Source organism: Chaetodon trifascialis, chromosome 3 (assembly GCF_039877785.1).
Source record: "Chaetodon trifascialis isolate fChaTrf1 chromosome 3, fChaTrf1.hap1, whole genome shotgun sequence".
Lineage (NCBI taxonomy): Eukaryota > Metazoa > Chordata > Actinopteri > Chaetodontiformes > Chaetodontidae > Chaetodon > Chaetodon trifascialis.
In genome coordinates this window covers 12505060-12517242 of record NC_092058.1, presented here as the reverse complement: position 1 = coordinate 12517242, position 12183 = coordinate 12505060, and the positions used below count along the sequence as shown (strand labels likewise).

The window sequence follows — 12183 nt, the reverse complement described above, 5'->3', positions numbered from 1 at the left end:
TTGTATACGAGGAGGACCTCAAAATCAATCCTGAATGTTACAGCAGGGCAGTGAATCAGTTTTTCAGCCTCTTTTTTGTGTAGAAATGGTCGCTACTTTATCAATGTTTCTAAGGTGAAAAAAAAATGCAGTTTTAGTCACCTTGTTAACATACAAACCACGCAAATGTAAATTTTACACAAGAATCTTGTATACTCTTTGAGTTTTTATCCTTAAAACTACACTTTTGTTTATTGCTCTGACTGTGTCTGTGTTTCTGGTTCCTTCTGAGCTGGTGTTGGTGGGACACCCTCTAGGAAGGTACAGAAGTGGTCTGCTGTGTTGAGCTGAGGTCTTCTCAACAGCAAATAGCATTTTGGGAAGTAGTAGGCTGCCATCATTCCGAAGTTGCTTATCAGTGTAAAACAAATATGAACAATAGACTTGCTCTTGTCATCTAAGCCTATGTAGATCGGAATAAAGGTCACCCAAATCACGCAGTAGATCAGCGACGAAAAGGTGATGTCCCTCGCAAGGTTGTACTGATGAAGAGGCTTCACCGCCATGAAGGTGCACATGAATGATGTGAGGGCCAATGCTCCGTTGAAACCTTGCATTAAAGCAAGTCCTGACAAGGGTATCACTGGACATGACAGAAATGCTCTCACAAAGATTATTTTCTTATTTGCCATGTATTCAGAAAGCAGGGGCCCTTCTTGAACAAACCAGCCACAGATACCAGCCTGTACAGCGCAGCAGATGAGCAGAAACAGCCAGCTTCCAGGACCTCTTAATACATGCAGGTGAGAGGCGGCCATCTTTGGGAATTCTGACACATAGACTATCTGTTTGAAAAGAGGAATTTGCAGCCTGATTACAACATGCGCTCTACGATACAGTAATGCATTTTACATGACATAATCCTTCCTCACCTGTAGTGAGATGGATGTGATAATAGAGAGGGCCACTGTTTGGAAAATGGAGGTGAGGGGCAGCTGAAGACGGCACACCACGTCCCCCGGCTCCCCCAGGAAGAGCAGCAGACTGAGGCAAGCTCCCATCAGACTTATCAGAGCCACAAAACTCAGGGGTCCCCCTGAGGCCTTTACCAATGAGGTCCCCCGATGCATAAGGAACACAACAACCACTGACCCCTGACATATCAACAGCAGCACCCCAGCCAGCATCATTTCCAAAGCTTCAGATGTGTCCCATGCCAAAATGTCAAAGGTAGGATTAATGCAATTAGTGCTGCGGATCAGAGACCATTGACCCTCAGGGCACTTACTGCACTGAATGTCATCTATGAGTGAGAAAGAACAACAGGAAATTTGGCTTCATTAAAGCTGGAGTCGGTAATGCTGGAGAAACCAGCAACAGTAAGATTTCTCCAAACCCACTCCCAAAACACATGAACTCACACTGCCTTACTACTGCTGGAGGAGGAGTCCACAAGAGAGCGTTACTCTAGCTTTAAGCAATGGACAGTATCTAGAAATTAAATCAAACCATGGCGGCTGGTGATGCATGTTTGACTGAATCACCATTAAAGTATTACTTTGACATTTTGGGAAATGCACTTATTCTTGCAACGAGAATCAACACCACAAGATATGACCTGTTAATTCATGAGCTTTGAGGTGCTCGTATCAGGACCGCAGCACAGAATTCAGGACTCTGTACATAGGCGTTCTCCATGGGTGCCTCCCCGCATCCACAGCTATTCATTCTAGTGTCTTTGTAGGCCCTTTTCACATTAGAGATCCTCGCATTAGGGCTTTTTCTTCTGTCCCCTCCTCCCTAGGGCCATGCCATGCCATCAATAGGCAGATTTTGTTACATTTGGACAGACCCTGGCTCGCTGTGTCCCCCATTTCCAGTTTTAATACTAAGCTAAGCTAACCAGCTGCTGGCTGCAGCCTTGTATTTACCATGAAGACATGAGAGTGGTATTAATCTACTCTCAGAAAGAAAGTAAATAAATGTACTTCCCAAAATGTTGAACTACTTCTTGTGTTTGAGTTGAGAGAAGTTTGACAACTTTACCCTTATTTTTCTGGTAGGTGCCCGGCAAACAGTCAATACAATCAAAACAGCAGGAATGGAAACCTTTGACCCTGCGGACCTGGCCTGTTTTACAATCTGCTGAACAGGTGGACACAGGGACCTGCGAAAGTTATGGCTAAGTGAGGATTGTTATGGTAAAAAATGCAACATTTCAGGAGCTCAAACTGGATTATGATAAGGTGGAAATTAATAACAAAGCTTAAACATTCATATCAATTTTCTGACAAATTGGAGATATTACCTTCGAGTCTTCAGTGTGCCATTTGACGAGGGACTTGTTGATGAGCAGTTCTTTTTCAAAGTTTCCAACATTCCTGAAGTTTAAATCACTGTCTTCCCAGACCCACTGAACCAAATTATATCCTATATTTGGGTTTCCATCACTGTCATATATGAGATGTGTGCCATTTATGTCTACAGATGTGTTCCTTAAAACATCCAACAGCTGCAAAAGAAGAGTTTATTCATTATTTAATTTCAGTGTTGTACATAACACAACATAACTACAAATCTTCTACAATATAACAGACCAAATAAATAAATAAATAGATCATTAAAAATCACCTTCCAGGGGTAGATTTTGGTTTCAGGTCCCATCTTACAGGCAGTTGAATTGCACCCCAGCAGGTTGTGCAGTGCCTGGGCCACACTGTAGACGGCAGCATACACACTGAAAGCTGTGCGCTGCACTGAAGGATCTGTCACCAAGCTAATATTAGCACGTGACAGGTTCCAACACTGTGGGCAGGGATTGAGAGGATTGTCGGTAATGGACGCTGGAGGGGACTTCTTCGCATTCCCCTCGCTCAGTTTCAACAACTCCTTTGTGTAGGCGGTGAGCTGATCCAGGGTCTGCAACTTGTCAGTGAATGCCAGGACTGTGCCAATGTCGTTGATATTGGGGAGAGAAGTCACTCCATTATGGATGGCCCAACTGGTGGTGGCTATCCACACAGCCGTTACATTCCTCCTGATAACCTGCAGTAGATTGTATTGGATGAGTGGCACTAAAGTCGACAGAATTATCCACTAATAACATGTAACACTTGTCTGAAGTGCTGTCCCACATCTCATAATTGTCTGCTTCACTTACCTCTTTAAAAAAGACCTCGGCCTGCTCTGGGAGAGAAAAGACCACGACCACTCCGACGTTGGTGTCGATGATATTGTCGATGATGGTTTTGACCGTTGGTTCAGGGTCAGAGTATACTGGAATCAGCCCCTGATAGGCCACACAGACAGATTTATTTTCTGCTAATTTGGAGAATTCCTGCACGCCTCGTTGTCCGTACTCCTCTTCACTGCCCACCACCACCACCCAGTTCCATTTAAACTTCAATAGCAGTAGCACGATGACTTCCACCTGCCATTTGTCACTGGGCACCGTACGGAAGAATGACGGGTAGAGAAACTTGTCACTGAATTTGTCACTGGTGGCACCGAAGCTAATCTGAAGTGAGAAGATTATTAAGATTATACCACTTTTGAATTTTACCACACTGATGTTGCAGGCCTGACAGAATAATTTGCACTGCAAGCGAGAAGTCTTTTTTCTGTTTAATTATATTGTAAAAAATGTAAAAGCCAAACAATTAATGACTGACAAAATGAATGAACAAAAGAATATTTTCCTTGAATACAGCTTGTTTTGTAAAAATATTTTTGGAGTAAATTTCAAATCAACCACACACGACCAGACAAACCTGTGGCACCAGAAAGAATCCCAGGAGTTTTCCTATGACTGACACCATTTCAGAGGTATATGGACCAATCACGGCTGATATGCTGGTTTCATAATTGGTGTAATTACACTCTACAGATAGCACTCTGTTTGATTTTGATTTTTCAGCGAGGAACGAGATGACAGGCTTCACGATGATGGCAGACTGCGTGCATGTGTCATAGATTTCATAACCCAACTTGATGCCAGGGAGCAGAATTTGCTTTGCATTAATCTCGTCCACGGCATATTTCATAACGAGAGCGAGGCCAAGTCCACGGTCATTTAGGCTGTGAGAACAAAGGCAGGAAGAAACAAGGCAGAAGCCTTATGAGTCAGGTTAAGCATACATATCGGTGCAGAATCTCAGATAACAGGGTCATTATTTCCCCCCATATTCTATTTTTCATAACCCATTACCTGTCACAGCTGATGTTGTCAGGCTCCCTCCTCTGGCTGAGGTTGCTGGTGAGCTGGTTAATGGGAAAGAGCCCCCCGAGCTTAATGTCCCCAGACAAATTGAAGAGATTGGTAGAAATATTGTAGAACCATTTAGGTGTACCCGCACTGCAGCTCAGTCTAAATGCACAGCACAAAACCATCAGCATGACAGGTGCAACCATGATGCAGAGATGGAAGCTGGAGTAGTGAGAGCAGAGTGCCAGTGCATCAGGAAATATTGTTATATGCAAACTCACCTGAAAGCCCTAAAGGGAACTGGTGTGGCTGGCCCCTCCCCTCCCCGGCCACCTGAAGGTGTTCCGTGGTAGAAACTGCAAATCATGTGAAATGATGCGTATTATGCTGGCCAGCATTTACATTTGTGGTATGAATAGACACGAAATGTAAGACCAGCACCCCTCAACTTTTAAAATGAAGACATTTTCTACTCGGTATTATCAGAGAAAAGCAGCAGCTGTAGTATAATTTGCACTATTATTGTGATTTTGTCTCAACTAATTTCAGGACTGTGAATGGTGGCATCTTATTTGACAGAATTAGAAAGGCGCTCCTTGTACCTTGTGTGTGTGTGTGTGTGTGTGTGTGTGTGTGTGTGTGTGTGTGTGTGTGTGTGTGTGCGTGTGTGTGTGTGTGTGTGTGTGTTGTGCAAGTGGGTTTCATTTTTCCGGACCATTTTCCTGACATTTGCCTGTGGCTTGCTATTTGATTCTCTTTGGTGTAACTATCTGTCAAGATGTGAGCACAGAAGTACACTAAACGCCTTTTTGGCTTCTCACTCTGAGTCCTTATCAGTGTGAAATGTCACATTTGCAAAATGTTAGTCTTGGTGTCTGTTGTTTTTGTAAAAATGCATACTCCACTTACTGTGCCGCTGCAACCAGTGTGCCGTTATGAACACCAGCAATGATTATCAGCTTAGATCCTGCTAATGCCCATAATGCCACCTATGTTAAGACCATTTATTTAATGTTTTTATGTTCTTGTTGTCATGTTTTGCATTCACCTCAGTGTTAATTTTGCATATACATTTGCATGCAACACGATGCTGGGTGTTTATAATCCATACAAGCAAACTGACATATTCCCTCCCTAGATGTTTGCATAAACCTAGAGTAGAAATAAGCTATTTTAATTGGTCTGAGCAAATACTGTCGAAGAAACAGTGTGTGACACATACAACTGGAAGGGGATAAGCTTGACTGAAGGCAGAGAAACACCAAGGAAAGGCTGCCAGTCAATATCTTGGATGGTGTAAGAGCCTCCTGTGGGAAGAAACATGAGAACCCCGACAAAACCAGTGTGAATACAGGCAAACATGAAAACACCAGTTGGAAAACGAGGTGAAGAGGCAGCGCTAAGAGCCAAGCAACTGTTCTGCCTTCAACCCGTCTTTGCACTTTTCTACCCAGTTTCTACCCTGGTTTCCATAGATTTCAATTTGGTTGCTCTGAATGAATACATAATTTAATTATTATCATTAAAAGTCATTTAAAATATAGAATTTCTCACATAAAGGGTCATGTGTTGAGCTATGTGCAATATACGCTTCTAAAATGTTTCCATTGTAAGCTCTTATTACTTTTCTATAGTCAACAAAACATTTCTATGATTGCACGTTTGTCAAATAAAGCAAACTAAATGAATCATTAGTCTAGTGCAGACATGAAGATATAAGAGAAATGTTTCAGAATCCTTCTTGTAAATGACTTCAAATCAGCAGACAGGACAAGAGGGGGAAGGTAAAAACAAAAGGAAAACTGATTCACACAGTTTTGCTACAAGGAAGAGTTTGGTGTTGTCAGTCCAGTTCCTGACGATGTCTCTTTGATGTCTGCATACTCACCTCCATGCAAAGCCAGTCAATGGAGGGAGTGGTTTCTTATTTTACCCACATGGGCAAAAGTATTCCTCTGAATCACATGTGAACACCTGATTCTCATTTGATTAACAGGTGGAGAATTAGTTGCGTGACGGGGCGCAGAAAACCGCAGTGCAAAGCAGTTGCCATCCACACCTTATAATGTTACTGAAATGTACAAGCACTCACACTTCTAGCTGTTATTCATGAATGATTTGAGCTCAGCTGAAGTGTGTGTTGGGTTGTGACACCTGACAAATTGAGTAGTGATAAAATGTCGGGTTCAATGTTGACTTTCTTTATCCACTTTCTACTTTCACTTAGACAATGACTAGGTTTTCCAGTGCAATTGATACTTATGAGATCTGATTTTTTCCTTACATTAGTTTTGAAGTGGTTGTTTATCTGAAAAAATACCTCATGGACGTGTCTTTTTGTTTCAATTATTTACTTGGTAAATACATTTCGCTAACCCTTTAGATTAAGTTATACAAATATTTACTATTTGCTCATGAGCATGCATATTAACAGCATATCAGCTCTTTATTAGTCATTTTACAGCATGTATTAATTAATGCCTTATTCTGGGGATTAGGGCTATCCATCCATTTTCTATGCCGCTTATCCCTTTCAGGGTCGCGGGGGGGCTGGAGCCTATCTCGGCTGTGAACAGGCAGGAGGCAGGGTACACCCTGGACCGGTCGCCAGCCAATCGCAGGGCACATACACACACCATTCACACTCACACTCACACCTAGGGGCAATTTTAGAGTCACCAATCAACCCAATGAGCATGTTTTTGATCTGTGGGAGGAAGCCGGAGTGCCCGGAGAGAACCCACGCATGCACAGGAAGAACATGCAAACTTCACACAGAAAGGCCTGACCCGGGAATCGAACCTGCGACCTTCTTGCTGTGAGGCACACGCACTACCTGCTGCGCCACCGTGCAGCGGGATTAGGGCTAGATTATTAAAATCGTAATTCATGCAAAACAACTTCCTCAATATCAAGCAGTGATTAATTTTATATAATGTTATGTTAATGTGAAAATATATAGTTTTTAATTGATTGTTGCCTGTTGTATGATTGAATCTTAACAAGTGTTAGGTTTTTAACAAACCTGTAGAGTGCGCTGCAGCAGCTTTTCTTTATTTCCCTTGACTGCAACTTTTCTGCAAATGTCTTACCATTTTTTCATGAGCGCTGATCTTTTGTGATGAAGGAGTCTGATTTGAAGACATCAGTTACAGGAAGCGTTTGTTCAGGGACATAAAGGAGGTATTCTGCTGCCTATCTTGTTAGTCATCTTGACGTAAGAAGGCCGGTGATGAAATTGAGTGTTTTTCTTTCTTACAGCCCATCTGATCATTCCACCTACAGTTCATTCTTCTACTACAGGCTGGCATTGAAGGTTTTACCCTCTCTGCGAATAGTCAGAATCACCGTATTTGCAGAAATGTTTCTGCACTGCTTGCATGTCTGGCTCTTGTGTGGGATTAGTGTGGGCTCTGTGTTTGGGCACTGCTCCTGTGTGCAGACAGTGGATTCAGATTAACATCTTGTTTATGTTTGAGCAGCTTTCTTTCTCAACCGTGAATTTACCTTTTGCCTGGTTGTGCGTTGTAGCTACGGAAAACTTTCATTGATGATCTGTGCCAGCGTGGCATGCATGCACACACATTTTCTGCTTTGTTTCCAGGTATTAGATAATTTCTCAGTGGCCTGACGAAACACTTGATCCAGATGGAAAATCACTATCATTACTGAATTGGACAAATGATGGTCATAAAAGTTACCTGCATCTGGGTTGTTCAGAACACTAAATGCTTGATAATAACAATGTAGCTCAGATGTGGTCTTCGCTAGGATGAGTGCCTGTTAAACCTCAGATTACAGGGCGCTTTTAAAAAAAATACCATGCAGACAGTTTCAGTTATTTGTCTGGTTTTTGTGAGATTGGTTGGATATTGACCTCAATCATAATACAATGGAGGTGAATGGACCTTTGTTGGCTGGGTGTCAGCAATGAAAAATTACAACAGTAGCCTTTTTCAGAGGCAGTTGCTCTGCATAATCCACAGATTTTATTGTGAACTCATGCAAACTACCTTCTACTGAAAAGTAAAACTGTGAACAGCGTGTTCTGTGGAGAAAGTAAAACCACTTTTAGATACGACTGTCATTTTGATTTTCCATGTTGTGATGTCACTGTTGTTATTTCGGTCTGTTCTGTGCACACATCTATTGCATGTTTGATCTTCTCTTCTCTTGCTCCTCCTGAGGTTTCTTTTTCTTTTTTCCCCATTAAAGGTTTCTTTGGGGGAAACGTTTTTACATGTCAGAATCGAGGGTCTAAGGACAGAGGGCCTATTTAGGCAAATTTAGGCAAGTCATTTTTATTTTTTATTTCACCTATTTGGCATTGCACTTCTACAACAGCTAACAATGGACTGTGGAAAAAAAGGATGCAGCAGAACCAGAAATATCATGGTTTTTTTTTGTCAACACATTTTTCTTCCTTGTAAAAGCCTGGCGCCTACATTACCCACAACGTAACTTGACCACAGACAGTTCACTCTAAGATTTGGGTGTGTTGTGCTAGTAACAGCTAATGTAGCCTCAAGCAGAGATGAGGAGTGAGTTCAGCTAAACTCACTTCTTTCTAAAATCTCACCCCCACATAGATTTTTTTTTTTTTTTAACGAACTTTCTAACTTGTATTCGTCAATACCAACCAACACTGACTCATAATTTTATGCAACTGCACCTCTTGTACCGGGGCTACAAAAGGTTTTCTTTTTGTATTTCTCTTATTTACATATGCAGTAGTACTCCCCAATACCTCAAAATCTGTTCACAGTTTGGGCTGTAAAAAATCAAAAATGTCCACCCTAGTTTCCCCAAGTCCAAGATGACATTTTTAAACATCTTGTTTTGTCTGACCAACAGCCCAAAACCCCAAAGATATTAAGATCAATTACTTCAATGTAAGAGGCGGCAAAGTCACCCACGCAACAACTGTTTAGTGTCCTGATTCTGTCTGCACAGTCTATGTTGATGTGTTGAGTTGAGGCTTCCTGAGTGTGAACATTTACACAACTCAGCCACTAGATGTCAGATGTGTGTGTTTTATCATACTCACCTATAGGCCTCACACTGTCTGCCTTGCCTGTAGGGCTGTTTGAAATCTGGCTCTTTACTTGTACGTACAAAATGTGGATATTTATGTTATGAGGAGCTGGAAGCCTGAGGTGAGAACACTCAGTATGAGCCGTATCGTGTTGCCAGTGATGGAGCGAAGGTGGAGCTTCCTGCATCTGTGTGGGCAGCAGGCACATTGTGTAGCACAGAGCTGTTTGAACAACTGATAACAGAGGGGTGTCAACCTGCGTAAATGCTGAAATGATTTTCTTGGTCCCAATGTTTTGAATCTGAAAAAACATGTTTTGTCCTGCAGGTCTGAAACCATGTTCCCCCTGTTTGTCTGTAGATTTCCATGGGTTAGCCTTTTGACCTGCATAGGAGGGAACATTGTTGCACAACATCTCTCAGTTTGAGAAAACATAGACATTCTTTGCATTAATGGAGCCATTAACTTAACATCATGCATGCATCCTGATGTGAAGAAATAGATGTCTCACATTAGGTGGCTTTGTGCCTTTGTGCTAATGTGCTGTTGCTGGCAAACATAATATGCCACTAGTGCCCCTTCTGTCAGTCCTAAATACCCGTGACTTTTGGAAAACACAGTCTGGGCAACATTCCCTCTCTGAGACTCTGAGAGAGACCCAGGAATACCACCCTCTCTCCCTTGCTTCCTTTTGCCCCCCCCCCCCCCCCCCCCCCCCCCCCCCCCCCCGCCTGCAGAGCGGCCGGATCAGCCTCGCTCTCTAATCTCCATTGCTGGCCTGTGAAACACTGGGCCTGTTGTTGACATGCCGGCCTCATACCCCACAGGGGCTGACAAATTATTAGCCAGCCTCTCTGTGCAGAGTGAGGACAACCAGCCAACGAGTCCACGCAGCCAGGCAGCAGAATACTAAACTGCTGCTGGACATGAGACCATCTGTCTTGATCAGCTCTGTGGCCATGATGCTGGAGAAAATGTGGGAATGACGAGATCCTGTTGTGCAATGGCGGGGGCGGCTGGTCAGGGTTGAACCAGCGGTGGTGGTGTAACATCGCTCGGTTTACAACATCATGCAGAAAAGCTTGTGTGTGTTATCACAGCCTGAACACATGCATTATGGAGGTGTTTTTTTTTTTTTTTTTACCTCACCTCGAAGGGTTAAATAAAGGATTTACCCCCCCTCAGCAGTAAAACTTGTTCTTCTTCGTGTCTTCAGCTTGTGTGTATGTGTGTGTGTGTGAGTCTCACAAGTGTGTTGCAACTTGTATTTGTGCATACACTCACATGTGCAGGGATATATAAACAATGGAATACATGATTGTGCATTGTTTTATTGTTCCTGCAGCCACTTGACTTTCTTTGTTTCACATCTGAAAGTGCTTGCATTTATCACACTTCTCTGTGGATGTTTATTCATGGCTACATTTAACATTTTACTGAACTCAGGAGTGAGAAAACCATGATAAAATTCAACAGGAAGTATTTACAAATCAACCCGATTCTCAGAACAGTGAGCACTGTCCAAGGACTGGAACAGTGATGTTTGCACACTGGACTGACTATCATGCAGGTCAGGGGGGAAAGAAACTTATCATGTACAGTTCAAATCAGGGACAAGAGTGTTTGGCTTCATCTCTGCCAGGCTGCTACTTACACGGCAGTGAATGACTGACTCACAGCAGCTCATAGGCTCAAAGCTTTAGGAATTTTATGAGCTTGTTGAACAATCTGAGCAAGGAAGAATAAAAGTGTTTCACGTTGTTCTGGAAGCTTGATCAGTGTTATGGAATGAAATGAAAAGGGATTGGTGAACAGCTGACTGGCACAGTTGTCACGCAAAAAGTAGAGTTCCTATTTTAAGTGTCAGAAATGTTGTGTGATTCATTCAGACTGTGAGGGCAGAAAGCTGGAGATGGGCAAAGAGATAGCAAACAAATGACCAAGGACCTTGAATTTCAGACATCTCTAACGATTGATTCAGTTATCTTTCAGTCTGTGCAAACGCACAGTGTTTGTAGATCCAGGTGGTCATGGCTGTGTAAACTATTGTGACATTATGTACGAGTGAAGTGGAGATTAGGACAGTTTGTGTTATACAACCAATGCCCGACCTGCACAGAGCTAAAGTTGAATATATGCACTTACCGTACACTGTATGTGTTAAATAGAAAAAGAAAGATAAGCTCAATTTTGTTACCTTATACATACATGCACAACATTGGTGTTATTTGGTGATCTGATACATAATCATATCACATATTCAGATATGACGCTTAGATTAACAACATTAATAGAGCTTGGCAGATGTCACAATTTCTGTTTTTTTCCTTCCGCTCCTGTGTCTCCAGACACACCGTCTGTTTGTGGATTGCATCAGCCAGGATTTGTGTAACCGATCCATTTTATTGATGCTGCACTTTGCAGATCTATAGATTTCAAATGGACATGAATTCAGATTCAGATTCCTTTAAGAAAGTACTTAATATATTGACTTTTATAAATGTCCTGTTTAAGTGTGTGTGTGTGTGCGCGCGTGTGCGTGCACCCTTGCCTGTGAGCTGGTGTCGTGTTACGTCCTAAAGCTAACTGATAGGTCTCATCTGTCATCCTCCGGTCGGTGACTCATCAGACGAGTTATCTGTGATCTGTGATTCTCCTGCTGCGGTTTTTACCAGCTGGAACTGGTGATGTGAGCCATCTTCTAAAGAATCTGTTTATCTGTGTAGCAATTCAGAATTGCTGCCACTTTTACCACAATGGTGGTTAAGTGAGACTAAAAATGTTCAAACACAATCAGTATTTTTTTATTATTATTATTCTTATTGTAATTATGCATCAAACAACACCATGAAAACATGACACTTTTATGTAACTTTATTGTGAAATTCAGCTGATTGTTTCACTGTCTGGTCCACAGCGTCACTGTCCTGGTTGACTCCAACTGCTCTCATTGTGTTGTTATGCA

At 42.3% G+C, this 12183-nt stretch overlaps 1 protein-coding gene across 1 annotated transcript; it reads right to left on the bottom strand.

Annotated features, from left to right (window-relative positions):
* Positions 1 to 230: 230 nt before the first annotated feature.
* On the bottom strand, positions 231 to 4389 carry tas1r3 (taste receptor, type 1, member 3). The gene is made up of 8 exons (XM_070959592.1): positions 4187 to 4389; positions 3750 to 4056; positions 3140 to 3496; positions 2611 to 3024; positions 2288 to 2491; positions 2026 to 2146; positions 912 to 1282; positions 231 to 824 (listed from the first exon to the last, which is right to left on the bottom strand). Exons 1-8 carry the CDS (start codon positions 4387 to 4389, stop codon positions 231 to 233), a joined length of 2571 nt encoding a protein of 856 aa, XP_070815693.1.
* Between the last annotated feature and the right edge of the window lie 7794 nt (positions 4390 to 12183).